Raw genomic sequence first — 17159 nt, 5'->3', positions numbered from 1 at the left:
ATAACCACGAGACAGGAAGAGATTTAGTAGCTAGAGACTCTCCTTACCCTGGAATGACACATGGCATGCATGGCAATTTTCTCACTGAATGTAACAGTTGTGAGACAGAGCCTGGAAACAAGTTTTAAAATGCTCTCTTCAGAGTCCTATTCAGAAAGGTGCTGTCACTGGAAGAATAGCTTCTTCCTAAAGTGAAGCAAATCCTGACCTTGCAGGGTGAAGGAAAAGGCTGAATGGGCAAAGTCCTAAACGTTGCCCCCCCCCATCCCTTTGTGTACTGTCCCACTCAGCCAATACTTGTGTGGGAAGCGATGCAGATTCTCTCAGCTTATGTATTTTTGATTTTATAAAGCTTCAAGGGTGGGTTATTTGGAATGTTCAGGGGCAGAAGATGGTACAGCAAGAGAGAACAAAAGGAAAAAACCCTACAGGTGAGGTTTTGGTAAGTTTCAGGAAGGTAGATAAGCTACTAGATATAAAAAGGTTTGATTTCCAGTCACCTAGAACAGAGAATGCTGGGGCCTTCAAGGACAAAGGAAAAGCATGGAGTGCTTTAACTGAAGATGTGAAGGGGCAAGAAGCAAGGGTAGTGGCAGCCATGATCGAAAGAGCACATGCTCTATTTTCACATGCTAAGGAGTGAAAATGCAACGTATTTTTATTTTCCATGATTTTATTATTAGATTCTAGCCTGCTCTTCCTCCCAAAGGAGCCCATATTCCTGTGCCATGTTAAATATCTAATAAATATGTGTTAGCCAGGAAAATGTAAGACTGTGGTCATTATTTGGTAAGCAAACAATATAAAAGCAATAGTGCCAAGCTTGCCTGCCCGGAGGTTTGTGGGCTCCAAGATCCACTAGGGAACTAAGAGAACAGCCTTAAGAGACAACATCGCACCAAGCAAGACACCAAGTGACAGTCTGTGGAGCTGCAGTCATATGAGAGTTCCATCAGCCAAGATCCGTGGAAGGAACAAGAAAGAGCAAAGGTAAGAAACAGTGTGGCTAATCGCCTTTAGGAGACAGGAGTAGGACTATTAAAGGAAACAACCACGATTCTATAGAAGACAGAAGAAAGAAGTGCACATGAATAAGCACGGACAAGTTTACCTTCACACAAAATAAAGGAAGTGGGGTGAAGGATTCCATATGAAAGCTGGTGACTTTGGTTAACTGGTCCACTTCTTGAAATGAACACACATATGGGCTAGAATGCTGAACTTCTCTGCCTCAGCCACACCACCTCTCCCATGACGGGCCTGATACCCTTCACAGAAGGCAGGCTCTTTGTAATCCAACTATTCTTTGTACAAAGTATATTGAAACGGAAGAAAAATGCTTTGGTCATATTAAAAAAAGCTCTTTTTCTGCCAGGGCTTAAAAACTGTTAATGCGTGGGTTATTCAGGCTGGTGAGGGCAGGGGGGACAGGCAGGCAGGGAGCAAAAAAGGCTCCAGTAACAATTCAAAATAATTCCATTGAAAAGCTTGCTATTCACTCTTCTTTTTTCTCTAATCTTCTATGTGGAACATCTAGGGCTACTACCATCATAACCTAGTTTTAAGCAAGTGCTCTCTCCGTATCGGCTTCAATAGAATTACTTCTAGATGTTGTACAGAAGAAAATTCCATTGAAATCAGAGGTCAGAAATGGAGTTTGAACTGGCTCAATGATGAAAGCTGTTGGCTTGGTGGGAGAGGTGGTTGTGCTTCACAACATCACATTCCCCCTACCACTATGAAACAGTCTCCTCCCTGGAACTGCTAAACAGAGTGCCAGAAGATGGGTGTGAAATGTGGGGGTGGGCCATAAATATTCTTTATGGTCTTGTATCCATTGCTAAAAGAAATGAATTACACAGCTAAGTACTCCAAACATATGCCCATTACATATAGAAAATAAGTTTCCTAGTACTTCCCACTGAGGTATCAATTGTCTTCACATAATAAGTGAAGAGGGTATATTCACATATATGGAAATAAACTAGCTACTGAAAAATAAAAACAAAAATTGACAAGCCATTTTTACCACAACAAAATGGCTGCTCTCAGTGGTTTCAGTATAAATACTAGGAGGTAACATGCTAGAACACCTTGTTCAGAATCTGCATTTGAACAGTGCAAAGAAGAATTAATATCCACAAATCCAAAGTCTCAGGAGGAGATCTCCAGCCTCCAACAAAGGGCACAATCCACCATGGAACTTTGTTGCACACCAACCTTCATTTTAGGGAAGGTTGTTCAGATCTTCTTTCAGGCTCCACTAAGTAAAAGGAAGGTTGTGTTGCAGAACCACATAGACGATCACATCAGGTGTCAGTCAACCTCCTGTGCCATCACATTTCACCTCCTCACTATACTTATCTAGCCTGTAGAGAGAGAGAGAGAGATCCCCAGTGCTTTCTGTACCTATTTGTCGTTTACAGAATAAGAACGGCAGCTGCACTTTTAAAGAAATAAATAAATAAATTTCAAGTACAAGAAAATGGTTATATAAGATGGGAAGTCTATTCTCTCAGCTCTGATCAAGGCACAGTTTGGTACTTATGTAGATGTCGATCTTCAATCTGCTCTGCCAGTTCCACATCCATTTAACCTCAGTAGGATTTAAGGTCACTATACTCTATCAAATTTGGGCACTTGTAACTAGAGGCCACGGGAAAGCCAAAAAAAAAACAAAAAACCTGTTAACTTACACTGTGGACAAATAGAGGGCCCTACAAAGGCTTAAAAATTGGTGCGGGGGGGGAGGGGGGATTGCTTCTGACCTGTAAAATTTCATTATATAAACATATATATTTCTAAATAAAAAACAATGGAATATCCATCCTGGCAAGGAGAAAATATAATGGAAAAATAAAGTTCTGTCACAGTTCCATCAGTCCTCCGCTGAAGCTGCTGCCATTGCGGACTTCATGCTCTCTCGCGTCGAAGTTAGTTCGCCAATCACCCATTCCAAGGCTTCTCGACCCTGTTAAAGAAGGCACAAGAGCTAAGTGGATTGACCAGATACATTGATGTTAAACTTCTAAATCTTTCCTCTGTCAGACACCAAAAGATCTTCCAAAGCAAACTGCTTTGTTGTCTTCTGAATTATGAATGTATCATAATGAATTGTGCCACTGAATTTGTACGACGAGATTATTTCATTCTAATCCACCTTTGCTTCTGTAACAAGAAGACCTTAAATTGAAGGGTGATCTGCTTAGACAATACATTTTTCTTAGTAATAATAGGCCAACAAAGTTACAAGACTACAAGCTAGCTCTTTTGCAGAGTACAAATGCTAGATCTGTCTAGCAAGGCACAATTACAAGAGACTGTTGCACTTGGATCAGTGCTAGAGAGAGTTTTGACTACTCACTTTTTCCAAAGTGCAAAGCATCATTTGCTTCTTATCCCTAGCATGCCTCTGAACAACCTGAAATTTTTTCTATCACATTTCTGTGGCTTCCTCCATTACCATGGTAAGATTGCAACAGAACAGACATGAGGCCTAATACTAGCCCTTCTCCCACCAATAATATTTCCCCCCCTTCAATTTCTTCCGCTTCATCCTAGCAATGGAAAAGTTGTTACAAGTCCTAATGAACGTTATTAATGAACTTATAGTTTACGGTTTCTTTCCCATCCTGTTTACTCTCTATCATGAAACACTAAGTTACCATCACTGATGCTCAGTACAGAGCCACGTGGGAAGCAAGAGCACCGCTTTTGCAAGAATTCAGTTTAACTGGGCCTAAAGACCAGCTACACCCCAGCGACAGAAGGCAAACCTAAATAAGAAGAGCTTGAAACACATGCTGGGAAGTATTCAACTCAATAGTTGCACCAGTGCAAGCACTCCTGGCTGCACAATGGAACTGCTTCAACCTTCACACCCTCTAAATATTTTTTGAGTTTGCCCTCAACCCTTCAGGGCAGATTTAGAGGGTGTGCAGGTAGGGTAAGTTCTTATGCATAGTTAAAATTGCTTGCACTAGTGGAACTGAGGAGAAAACCTCAGTAAGCTCAAGTAGAGAAACTCAACAAAAAAGTGAGAGCCTCCATAAGTTTTCAGGCTAGGAGCCTAATCACTTGGCCAGATGCAAAAGGCCACTTAGCATGTGATCAAAAGATACCTTTGTTCAAGAACCGCCTCTCCTCTTATTACCTGGACTATAGCTAATTTCTTTGAAACATAAATATACAAACTGTGACAAAGCAACTAGCTTGCTCTGTCAGTGTGCAGATTTCCATATGCACAACAGAACTAACCCCCTCTCCTTTCCCTGGCACCCCCCTAAGTCTGTTCTGCTGTACCCCCAACCCTATAAAGCAGATTTGGGGAGGGCATGGGGCACGCACAGTGAAAGAAGAGGGGGGAGGTTTCCTTCTGCAAGTGAAAATCCTTGTGCTGATGGAACAAGTTAACTGGAAGTCATCCTTAGTTTTGAAATAAAAAGTGTAATGAACCAATAGATTGAAGAAACAGCCTTTGGGCTTATCTACACTGTAATCTTATACTGGGCTTCTAAGAATATCACAACCATGTTTTTCTCCAAACAATTCTAGTAATTCTAGATTCAGGTAGGTAGCCATGTTGGTCTGACGCAGTAGAAATATATATAAAAAATTAAAAAAAAATTAAAAAATTGTCCAGTAGCACCTTAGAGACCAACTAAATTTGTTCTTGGTATGAGCTTTCATGTGCATGCACAAGAAAGCTCATACCAAGAACAAACTTAGTTGGTCTCTAAGGTGCTACTGGACTATATAGTAATTGTTACTGGATGATTTCCTGCAGAAAAGACTGTAGTGTGCAAATGACCCAAAGCACTTGGCCAGAATTATTTTAATTTCTTCAATTATTTGTTACTTTTGAAAACACCATTCAGTTTGAAGTGTTTTCCATTCCTGGCCTCGGGTCAGAACTAACCACCTTTAACCCAATCCTTCAACTGAATGAAGTTCTGAGCATTAGAAACTGCACAAGTTGGATTTAAAAATCAAAGCATTAGATAAGAATAAAAAGGGCCCCACTAATAACAGACATATGACATGTCAAATGAAGAAATTCACAGGATTGCTATGGGAGATAGGAACTAACAGGAATTATTGCACCAAGTGCTTTTGATCGACAAACCTCCATGCTATAACACTAAATACACGTGTTGGGGCTTAAAGTATAGCACACATACATCTTAACATATTCTAAGAAATGAAATGGCAGCTTGGTTTGAGTAGATTCTAAGCACATTGGTGGGGTGAACTAGGTTGCAGCTTCTTTAAAGGAGAGGGTGGAACTCTGTGGGTTTTTTAGGAACAAACTAGACATTTGCCTAATATGTAGTATGCATCTCAAATATTACATTCACAGGGAGACAGATTCTTACTGGGAAGGCAACCAGTAGGGAGAGGAGGCTTATCTTTCCACCCACTCACCATGATCTGAATGGGAAAAGTCCCCATCAGACTCCGCCATGCCAGTAATTATTTCAGGAACAACAATATATACAGCTGCATGTGACATAATTGAGCAGATGTCAAGTTTGATCCAGTCTGGCCAGCGTTCCTTGGGAGGACTAGTCATTCGTTTATATAGTAACTGAGCACATTGCACGATTTTGTTGAGTTTGAAATGACCTTAGTTAGAGTGGTCTATTGGGCTGATGACTTACTTATTTGCTTCCCATAGACATCTGGCAAGCCTTTAAAAACAAAATGTTGGACCAAAAAGACCGGGGTTCTTTTTAACATGCACGGAACTAGCAAAAACAATCTGACAGAGGATTGGTTTACTGAGTTTCTGTTGTACAATAAAACAGCATATTAGTATATGACTTGAGCAAGCATATTTCCAATTAAAGCATGCACCTTTTAATATATTTACGTACATGGTGGTAGCACACTGAACATACAGAATGAGAGTTAAGAACTGGACATAATTTCAGTGGTTACTACTTAACAAACGATTGAGAGCATAAAATTTTAAACTCTGAAACATTTCACAGGCTTAATGGTAAAACTGAAAACATACAGTGAGAGTTTACTATTTTTTTTTTTTTTGTAATATATACACACACTCCAAAATTGGGAGTAGTTAAGTATTATACAACACTAAGGCATGTTTGGTAACTGTATTCCGCAAATGAAAATTGAGGGTTTCCAAGCTTGGCAGTCAAGCTCAAGGAACGAAAAAGGTGGTCACTGAGGTTCCTCGCAAGTCAAACAGATGCTAGCAATGCCTCTTAAAACAATGCATTTAGACAAAAACATCTGCTTTGTTATAGCAAAATTATTTATATATTAGTGTATGTTTAGATAAAAGCCTGGATTTTAGATGTGAAAAAATGAATCATGGTTTGTTGTTCATATATTTCCCCGTGTTCCCCATTTACATGTGAAGGAAGAGAAGCTATTTCAACTTCTAGTCTGCAACAAATTGTAGTTTGCCATAACAGGATCAGAAAACAAACTGATATGTGCAATTCATGTTCCCCCACATCCAGGATCCAATCCTGGTTTTGCAAACAAGTAAACCACAGTTGGCCATGTTGGGGCAAAACTGCAAGTGAACACTTCTAACCTCCCCTCACAAAATGCAGGGAGAGGAGAGTGAGGCTCGTGCTCATAACAAAAATGTGCAGCCAAAAGGTTTTGCATGATTCCTGCCTTATTAAAATAAAGTAAGACAGGAGTGCCTGGCATGCTCTGGTCCATGGGGTCACGAAGAGTTGGGCATGACTAAACGACTAAACAAAGGGAGGCCCAGACACTAGAAATAATGCAAAGAAGAGAAAAAGTAGAACCCAATTCTCACAAGTGCCAACTGCTGAAGTTTATGATAGTACAACGTGTTTCAGAACAGAAGTTCCTTCTTCAGGATCAATCTTGGAGTTTCTGAAGCAACTTACATAAATGCAGCTGCCTCTCAGGCACCAAGAGGGAGGAATGACAGTTCCAAAATGCGCTGAGCGACAATAAAGCTTAATAGCTGGCACTTTTGAAAACCAGTTTCTTCTTTTTGCATTCTTTTTGCACGGATTTTAAGCTGCCTCAAAAGCAAAAACCAACAAGGACCAAGGAAACAGGCGCAAATGTTCTAATTGTGACTTCATAAACTGCTTTCTTTTAAACAAGAACCCTTCTGTCCAAGCAGTGATGGGACTGTATTTCTACACTGATAGGCAAGAACTGCCATACTGGAGGACTGGTTGTTCAGAGCTTCACCTACTTCCAAAAAAACTCTGGGGCCAAGATGCAACAGTTCTTCTAACAGTATTCCACTTACTCAAAAGAGATTTACCAAAGAACAGAAGGTGGGCCTCATTAGTGGCCCACACATGCAGGTTCTTAAGAACCTTTTCCTGCGTCAAAGCATTAGACAGTATAGACGCCTCCAAATTCCAGAGTTAAAGAATAAGGGTGCTGTTCCTCTATATGCAATGTGTGTATATATACGAGGCATGCAGGCTTTCAAGTAACATGACATCAACATGCACAGATTTGCTAGAAGCTGAAATGCTGTACCAAGGTAACAAATGCTGGTATTACCACTAATTAGTAAAAAATGCAGCTGTAGAAAGAGACTGCTATCTTAGAACACTGTCAGAATGTTGAATTGTCCACTCAATAGCATCCCACCCCTGGAGTAACACAGAAAAGATGTACAGCTTATGACAAAAAGTTATTCCACCATCACAGTCTTGTAAATCTCAAGAGCCTACAGGAAAATCAAGCATTGTAAACTGAGAGTGATATCCAACTAAGTCCAAGTAAACCTACTGAAAGTGAATGGATGTAACTGTTATGACTAAGCTTATCTTGAGTTTGACTTAGTTGAGCACCATGCTTATCAAATATTGGTAACAAGCAATTATACCATGTAAATGTTTAACTGAGTGCCAAAGCAGGATGCTGAAGACACACAAATAGGCTGTGGGAGTGGATTTCCGTCAATAGGCATCCCAGTAGAATAAGTTAGGTAAAAGCAAGCTGAGCATGCATACTTCTGACAGATGCATCTCATCCTAGACTTGGAATCTCTTGACGTGCTACCAGATCCCTATAGAGCAACTTCTGCCTAGAAATCTGGTAGTACGCCAGTGTGAAGTGGCCCTAAGTTGAAAAGGTAAAGAGAGAGGGATCACCTGTAAGGAAACTTAGTTAAAACAGGCTGCATTATACAGCATTAAAAGAGAACGAAGAAGAAACAATAAAGCACCCGAATGAGACCTGTAATGTAATGGTAATCTATTGTTGTACAAGTGCAGAAGTCATGGAGGACTGAGAACAGAAATATTTGTTTAGGATTACAATACTTGAAATGCTCATTTCCCCCTTAATAATACTCTTTATAAGATTGAGCTATTAATTTGCTGTTTTATAGTCAAATCCCAACCATGTACCCACGGAAGTCCCATGGAACTTAATAAAGGGTTTATTGTGTAGTATGCTGAATTGTTGCAGGCTGAGAACAGGGATGGGCCTGTCCCGTTCTCTTATAGCCCATTTCTGAGGGCCCTGTGTCAGCAGTGGCCATGGCCATGCCATGCTCTCTCTCACACCACACACAGCACTCCCCTTGCCTGCCACGATTAGGTCAGAGTAACTAGGAACCTTTTTACAAACCTCACCGCAGCATGGGGAGGGTGCTTTAGAGCATGAGGATGAAACAACACATGTGGAGGCAGGATTGACCATCCCCATCCCAGCTGCATTTAGGCAAGGGGGAAAATAATCTTTACTCGAACAAGATAGTTGTTTTCTAGCTGCAGGAAAGGCAAGGAGGGAGGTGAGGGCCAGAGAAAGAGGTCAGGAGTTCAGCTTCCTGTATCTTTTAATGCATGGAGTGCTTGCATATAAAGTATGCTCTGGAGGGTTGAGGGAATTCCCAGAACAGGTTAATGCTGTGAACCGCCCTGAGATCTATGCATGAAGAACAGTATACAAATTTAATTTGAGGGCACACAGGGAAAGGAATGGAAAGTTCCACTGCACAGCCAGAAGTCTGTAATAGCAGAACTTCTTCACCCATAGCATTTAGGGGAACAGTTCCTTTTCATCTATCCCCTATTCTGCTACTAACAGCCTATGTATGCATTTGGTTTATTGTCCATCGGAAGTGGAATAAGTTCCCTTTCCAACACTACAAATAGGACAACTAGAACATGTGCTCACACCCACCATTTTGTACACAGTAGAAAGCAAGAGAAATCTGTACATAGTAAGTGTCTGGGTTATGAGGGAAAGTTCATATATGACATCTCCTTAGTTCTCTCCTCTGCTTTCAGCACTGAAAAGGGTAAGGAGGCAATTTGCCTGCTTCCCATATAAACCTATTTGGCTCAAGCAACCCACTGCGGAAGCCAATAGCTAACCTGAGAAGAGATTCTGTGAACTGCAAGCTGAAAGAAAGACTAACCTGATCACACAACCAGACACTATCAGCCCTACCCCCATTCTAGCTCTAAGCTGCTGTTGTCTCAGTGAGAGGCAACAATCACTTTTCCTGACTTCATACCATACATGGTTTTGAATCTTAAAAGGAACTACATACGGATTGAGAATACACAACTGGCTCTACAGACCATCACAAATACAAGAAAAGTATCCAATCTGAAGACTTACAGTGAACTGTGTATAATTGAGAGCACCCTGGGCTTGTGGGACACCAATGCTAGCATAATGCACTTAAAGATTTTAGTTTTAGGTTTTAAATGAACCACCTTAAAGTTAGCAACTGTGACCCAGTAAAAGTATGCCACACACCTACCTTTCTAGCATTAGAAGATATTGTGCTTGCCATTAAAGTTTCCAAGTAACTACTGAGGCTAACACCTTTTACTGTAATAATTGCTTCTTGAGTTAACAAAGTCCTGGAAGGGGAAAGACAGAAACTATCAGTACAAAATGGCTTCCCCCTCATCATATTTTTTTACTGAAAGTCAAAGACATTCCAACTTACTTTTCCGGGTTCTCAGGGTGTGGCGTATATACCAACCTTTCATCAACTGATATAAGATTTGTAAGTGTTATCTTAAAGGGAAAAAGAAGCAAAGATTAGTTTAACTAATCTTAGTATTATCTAGCATAATACATAATAAAAAATATTGTCTACTTTACTTAAAGAAAATGATAGACTGTGTTTTTAAAAACAACTAAGGCTGTATCCTAAGCAAACTTTCTAGGAATTAAAGTCACATTTTAAAGCAGGAGTAAGGAATTTCAGGCCCATAGGCCTAGTTAGGTCACAAACCATACCCACTCCCCCACATGTGTGATGCCAGGTTTGGGACAGATAAATATGTGGCTGGCATTGGCTACCCTAGGGAGCGCCCCACCAGTGAACTCGATGTGCAGTTGGGTATAGCTCACTGTCAGCCCCAATCAGCTGATGGGCAGAGAGAGCAAGACCCCTTGAAGTTCCAATCTCCAGACTCATAAACTGAGGAACATTGAGAGAAAGCTGCTTTGAAGTTTGGTTGCAGCTGTAGTTTGGATACAAAGCATGCCATGGACACTGAGATCCAGCACCGAGGGGCTTCTGGTGGTTCCCTCATTGCGAGAAGTGAGGTTACAGGGAACCAGACAGGGCCTTCTCGGGAGTGACACCCACCCTGTGGAACGCCCTCCCTTCAGATGTGAAGGAAATAAGCAGCTATCTTCTCTTTAAAAGACATCTGAAGGCAGCCCTGTTTAGGGAAGTTTTTAATATTTAATGCTGTATTGGTTTTAACACTTGATTGGAAGTCGCCCAGAGTGGCTGAGGAAACTAATAATAAAATAATAAATTGTTGTTGTTGTTGTTGTTGTTGTTGTTGTTGTTGTTGTTGTTGTTGTTATGATTATGCCTGAATCCATACCACAGCTGAAACCAGACTTCAAAGGGGCTCTCTCAGCACCCATCAGTTGATCAGTGCTGAGAGGGAACTCCTTTGAAGCCCTCACCTGATGACATGATGATGAGGATGGTGCCAGGTGATTGACTGGTGGGCAGCCCCACCCAGCTGCCAGAATTGACATATGGGGAGTACGGGATATATGGTTTTGGCCTGTTGGCCTGCTTCAATTGCCTGGCCTTGTACTACAAGCCTCAAGTAGCGTATAGCCAGTCAAATTACACACACATAGCCAAAGCTGCTTGTGTGTGGGAGGGACTCGCCTTTCCCTGCTCTCCCCCCAGCAGCCCTCCCACCCTCAAATTCTGCTCCAGAGAGTTGGGGGCCCACTGAAGCAGACTTTGGGACTGCACAAAGGGAGGAGGAGGAGATGGTGAAGTCCCACTGCAAGTCTACTCGTGCAAAGTTGGATTCTGCCCATAAAGAACTTTCGGATCCTCTAGAAATAATTTCATCAGGGAAAGTAAAGCTAGCAATTGAAATTGAGATTGGAATACTTTATTGTCACTTGTACAACTTGTATACAGTGAGATTACACGAGCACCCCCCACTCAGCTCTCTTAGTCTTAATTCCCCTTGTTTACTGACGCACACCCACCAAACCCAAAAGTCAGTTGCCCTGTTGTTATCTAGCCCACGGATAGAAGCTGTTCTTTACCCTGTTGGTGTGACTAATCATGCTTCTATATCTTCTGCCTGTTTCTTTAAAAAATGTAATAATAATAATAATAATAATAATAATAATAAATAAATAAATAAATAAAGTTATCTAGCATACACAGAGAATGCTAGTCTTGGTTCCTGCTATGCCCTTACAGCAACGTTTTCCCAACATAAGCAAGGATTGCCTCAAACAGGCAGTATGTAAAAAAACATAGCAAGCAACTCCCTGGTCCTGCGAGCAAATACAATACACAATACTTTATTACTCACATTTGTGGAGCTCAGTACCATTTTCTTTTCCACCGGATCAACTACAGAATGTTCTTTAATGTATGTCATAGTTCTACTTGTTCCCAGAATCTTTAAAAAAAGGAAATAAAAGCAAGTACTAACACAGTAACCCAAAACAAGCCGTCAAGCAAAGTATCGAAAAGGTTGGTGATAAATGTATTTCTGTAAAGCATGCAGTGACAGCCGCTGTCCGAACAAAGAGTCTCATTGAGCCAGGTTCTCTAGGTGTGTTGCAACTCTTAAGGAAATTTAGCCTGAGCATTTACTATGAGAGTCATTATGTGCAATGTAGTCAAGAATAGAACATGTGTTTTTATTTCATAAGAAGATTCAGCCTACCACTAGCCACCGTGGTTAAAACAAACTTACCGCTTTTACAATACTTGGTAGGCCCCATTCAGTGCTAAGTAGCCGGTGACTGTGCAACCTTCCTTGATTGTCAAGGCTTCGGTCCAAGACATCAACTCCTACCACTGAGGGGTTCATAGGATTGGGATATTTTCTCATGGCAGCTTTTATTACAGTATCCCATGGATGCCTAGGGAAAATGAAATGAAAGAGAAACAGGCAATGCATTAAGAATTCTCTGTATGCAATGCAATTTAATTAAAACTGAACATTTTGGTTTGCATTTATGGTATACAAAGCATACTGTAAAGGGAATTGGGGTTGCGCTTGTGCGTAAGTGGCCGCTGCTCTAGGCAACGTTGTCTGGCTAAACTTTTCCCTGGCTGAACAGCACTTTCTCCGTGGCTGTGTCAGTCACTGGCATAATCCGTCAGTGGCTGTTTCCTGAACTTCTTCCAGCATAAAAGCTCTTTGACACCAAGTCGCCACCTAGCTTCCCTGCGCGGAAGTTTTCTGCGCAGAGTGGGTGTGGCCAGCGGAGGTTCTGGGCTCTCCCCACTGGTCTCTGTGGAAGAGTCTTGGAGCCATCTCTCCGAAGTCCTTCCCGGCTCCCTCTTCTTCCTGGTGTCACGCTGATTTCCTTCCTCCGAGGAAATGTTCCCTCTCTCCCGGCTGGGCCCTTCTCCTGCATTGCTAGGGAGCCTTACCTCCACTCTTGGCTCCGATGGCAGTTCCCTGACACATACATTCCGAAACACAGTATTTAATATCATGTAAGAGTTGGTACCTGAATGTGCTTATTTTTCTCTTCCTCCCCTGTCACTTTCTTCATATCTGGTCTATTAGGTTGTTAACTACTGTAAGCACATTGGCATAAGGGTAGTATACGTATAAGGTGGTATCCAATACTGAAATTGCAAGAGCAGAACAGATTTCTGCTTGCAAAAATGAGACTTCCCCTTCGTCCCCCTGCAGCAACCCTCCATCCTTAAAATCTACTCCAGAGAGTTGGGAAATCCTCCAGTGCCGACATCTGGCGAGCAAGACCTTTGAATCATAATAATAATAGTAATAATAATAATTTATTAAATTTATATACTTAGCCAAAGATCTCAGGACAGTTCACAAACCCTTCAAGCACCTAGAGTTTAAGTGACACCCCCAAATGACCAGCACAATTAGTAAGTTTCAGAATATAGTGCTATATAAATTTTGGTCAGATCAGAGATTTGCCGATCTAGTCCTCTTCAAAGGCTGTTGTCCTGAAACCCCCACCAGTCCCAACCATTTTGGCCAATGGTCAGGGAAGGTGGGAGTGACAGTCCAACAATATCTGGAGAGAACAATGTTGACTACTTCTAGTTTAGATGGCAGCTCTTTCTAGGCACAGCAGAGTGACAGATATTAAAGGTAAGAAACACCACTTTCAATTTTCAGCACTTATTTAGCACAAGTTCTCCTCTGGAGAGGAAGCATTTGACACAGCAATAGGAAATCAATTCTTACAGCTGGATCCTAGCCATGCTTACTCAGAACTGGGTCCCACTGATTTCAATAGGACACTCTCAAGCATGCTTAGAGTATAAGTATTATGCACAATAACAAAATAAGAGAAAGAATTGTAGGTTAAATTTATAGAACATGCTTTGCATGAAAATGCTCCAAGGTTCAAGAAGCACGGGGAAAGACTCCCATCTGAAATGTTGGAGAGCCACTGTCATTCAGTGTTGAAAAAGCTGAGCTAGATGGACAAATGGTCTAGCTTGGTATACACCAGCTTTCTACATTCCATGTTCCTGTGTAGCATATATCTTTCATTTCCAGAAAACATTCATTGCTTAAGTAACATTAACTCGGTGGTGAAATATTTTCAGTAAGTTAATAAGAACTTATGAAACCCAGTGACTAAGTAAAGGAAGTTAACATTGGGCTGTCCTTGTTCACAAAGATAAAGACTGGGGGAGGGAGAGAGAGTTATGCTTAAATTCAGAGATTATCACACTTATTCAGTATCAGCCTGCATAGCTCCACTGCTATCTCACACTTTTGAGAAACACACTTTTGCATTAGTTTAAAAAAAAAAATAAGAGTGTGGTGTTGCAATTTAAGCATTTCCTTCATTACTGGGAAAGTGTTTTATGACACTTTGGCTATTTGCAAGTACGTAGCTTATGCCAACAACATCATCAGTGATCTGGCATTGCACTTAACTGCTAGATAGTCTCAGGAGCCCTTCAAAGCCATACTGCTAATTCAGTATACTCATGCCATAGGGTCTCAACCCCTCTTTCTTTGGAAGAAGAATATGCCTTTTTTATGGCAATGCAAAAAACAGAACCCACTGAACACATCATAACCTACTTCCCACCCATTTAATTACAAGCTATTACAGGTAGTGTCTCAGCTTGTTTTATTGCAAAATTCCAGGAAGCCACTGTCATGATGTTATTTCCTACACATCTGTACAGAGGCAAGATGTGGCAACCTCTCCTCCCATTTTCAACCACCCTTTCCTGGAGTACTAAAGAAAATTCCCTCTTAAATTGCTAGACAGAACAATTGCACCATTGCCTCCATGTCCCTCATGTCCTACAGCTCAATTTCTTAGAAGAACAAAAAGGTACAGTTCACAGCGGTCCACAATTATGCACCCCACTAGTATTCCATCATTCCTGGAAAGAGTGACAAGAAAAGTCCCATCCTTCTGCTCCAGCTTCTAGATGAGGAGTCAGAGATCATTAACCAGAGGTCAACTGAGTTTCAGAGGGAATAATAAATCAAAGAGGAAGATCCCATGCCCTCATCTCAGCTCCAAGCTGAAAAGAAAGATTGGGGCTTCCCATTTTGGTGCTCAGGTCTCTTCAGGCACCTTAAAAAAAACAAAAACCCAGCCATTCTCTCTAGCTCCAGAGTAGGGCCATTTGAGCCACTGGCAGCATTAATGTCCCAAGTAATCAGAAAACAGATTGTCCACACAGATGAGGTCTTCTGAACTTCAGCACTGTAACCACTGCAATTACTGTTATTATTGTAAGCACTGTAATAGGGACTGTAACCACACAGGGGATTGCTGATGTCCTTGCGCACAGATGCAGGGGAAGGTCAGGGACCAGCAGCCCAATCCTAATCCTAAAGGGAAGCAAAGAGTCCTGGCAATCACCAACTTAGCTTTGGTAACCATGGCCAGCCAAAAAGTCTGAGGGCCTCTGACACTAAAAAATATTCCAAGCCCCATCCCCATTAAAATGATGGAAAGCAGAACTGAAGTCTCAAGAGTAACATTTTCTGGGTAGCAGTTCTAACCCTTGAAGGAGATGAGAGTGGCAAAGGCCTACCAAGTTTCTTCTGCAACATCCATGGCAATAGCAACATACTTTAGTTACACTGAGGTATTTTTAGAAACCAGTTCTACTCAGCAGTTTATGCAGCAAAGGCGTATTACCATGACACGACCTTGATGAAAGGAAGTTGTCACCTTTGCCCCAGATATCACAGGCATTTGCACGGCAGCTCAGTGCATGGAGAAACTCTAATAAAAAGACAGCAACAGAGCGCACGGGCCAGCCGTCCCCAACCTGGAGACCACCATTTGTTTCAAACTGCATCAACCCAACAGTCCTCAGCCCATGGTCAAGGAAGATGTGAGTCACACAACAACCTTAAAGGGCAGCTAAAACAACATTTTTAAAGGTCTTTCATAAGGCAGGCATTTGGGAGATCAGATCATGACAGATCATGTTGAAAGCCTTTAAAGCCCTTGGTGAGGGAGCAAGCGCGCCGGGACAGGATGCTACCGACGTCCTCGCCCGGTGACCAAAAACCACGAGTTGTATACCAAGCGGAAACGAAGAAGGGAAGAGGGGCATTTTATTCGTTTTCCCTTCCATAGGAAGCTCCATAGCTCAGCTAGAGAAGGGCTGTAGCTCACTGCCCAAAGCAGCTCCTTTGCACAGGCTCAACCCCAGCATCTCCCGATGGGACGGAGAGAGACCCCTGGAGAGCCGCTGCCAGCCAGTGTAGGCAACACTGAGCTCGGAAGAACCAGCGGTTTTTCTGTCCCTCCGCCAGCGCGGGCTGCTGCTGTCAAGGACGGAACGCGCGCCACTCCCGTCCTCGCCTTACCGAAACTCGTGCTCCGAGCTCCAGATCTTCATCCTGTCTGTAAAAGCAGCGGCGTTAATGGCGGCTCAATGGAAAGAACCGGCTTCTCTGCCCAAAGGAAAGGGCGGTGCTTTTCCCCCGAGAAGGATGGGCGATGACGTCAGCCGCCTCCCACCCGCCCTTCTTTCCCGCGCCAGCCAATCGCCGCTCCTGTCCGCTGGAAAGACACCCGGCTCGCTCCCGCCTCCCTGCACCCTTCGATGCCCGGGGAAAGGACGCGTCGAGTCCTTGAACAGGGGACGCCCAGCTCACATTCCTCGCCAGTGACGTCAGGGCTTCGGCTCTGGAAACGCGCCGTTTCTTCCCAATTGCCTGACTCCTCGGTGGATCTACTCGCTTTGCCTCGCGGGTTTGCAGATCCGTAGCGCCTCTGCGCCGGCTGCATCAGGCGTGAGCCGAGCGTGGGATTCTAAGGCTGCCCTTGGCACAGGGTGTGTTTTGATTTTTGCCCGAACAGAAAGCAGAAGAGTGGCATCTTGTGTCGTCGTGGCCTCTGACTCTTACTGACTTCAGCCTCACTGGGTTTAGGGTGCGAATTAAGTCAGGTCACACATTTTCACGGAATAAAATCTTCCACGTTTTCTGCAGCGCGTATTTATTAAAGGGGGAAAGGTTCGGTCTTATGCACGCATACTTAGAATGAATGATTTTCATTGTATATACATGAGATTGTACAAAGCCGCTTGCAAACGCATTGTAAAACCATTCTTACAACAAAAATAAATTCAAGTTGACTTAAGGCAGACATGTTACATTAGAGAAAATTAAGCAAACTGGTTTCATGACTGGCCTTGATTTCTAGGACCATCGCTA

At 42.4% G+C, this 17159-nt stretch overlaps 1 protein-coding gene across 2 annotated transcripts; it reads right to left on the bottom strand.

The window, feature by feature from the left end:
• Positions 1–2827: 2827 nt before the first annotated feature.
• On the bottom strand, positions 2828–16430 carry PRELID3A (PRELI domain containing 3A). Of its 2 annotated transcripts, XM_081919369.1 has the most exons (7): positions 16308–16430; positions 12207–12375; positions 11817–11906; positions 9950–10020; positions 9758–9860; positions 7537–7628; positions 2828–2971 (listed from the first exon to the last, which is right to left on the bottom strand). In XM_081919369.1, the coding sequence occupies exons 1-6, from the start codon at positions 16337–16339 to the stop codon at positions 7575–7577; spliced, it is 519 nt and encodes a 172-aa protein (XP_081775495.1). In that variant the 5' UTR covers positions 16340–16430; the 3' UTR covers positions 2828–2971; positions 7537–7574. The 2 variants fall into 2 exon arrangements, with proteins under 2 accessions (XP_081775495.1, XP_081775494.1); XM_081919368.1 differs by lacking the exon at positions 7537–7628.
• Positions 16431–17159: the final 729 nt, after the last annotated feature.

The sequence above is a fragment of the Podarcis melisellensis genome (genome assembly GCF_964234715.1).
Source record: "Podarcis melisellensis genome assembly, chromosome: 7".
NCBI classification, from domain to species: domain Eukaryota; kingdom Metazoa; phylum Chordata; class Lepidosauria; order Squamata; family Lacertidae; genus Podarcis; species Podarcis melisellensis.
Note: the sequence above shows the minus strand (reverse complement) of the source record. Positions and strands in the feature narration are given on the sequence as shown.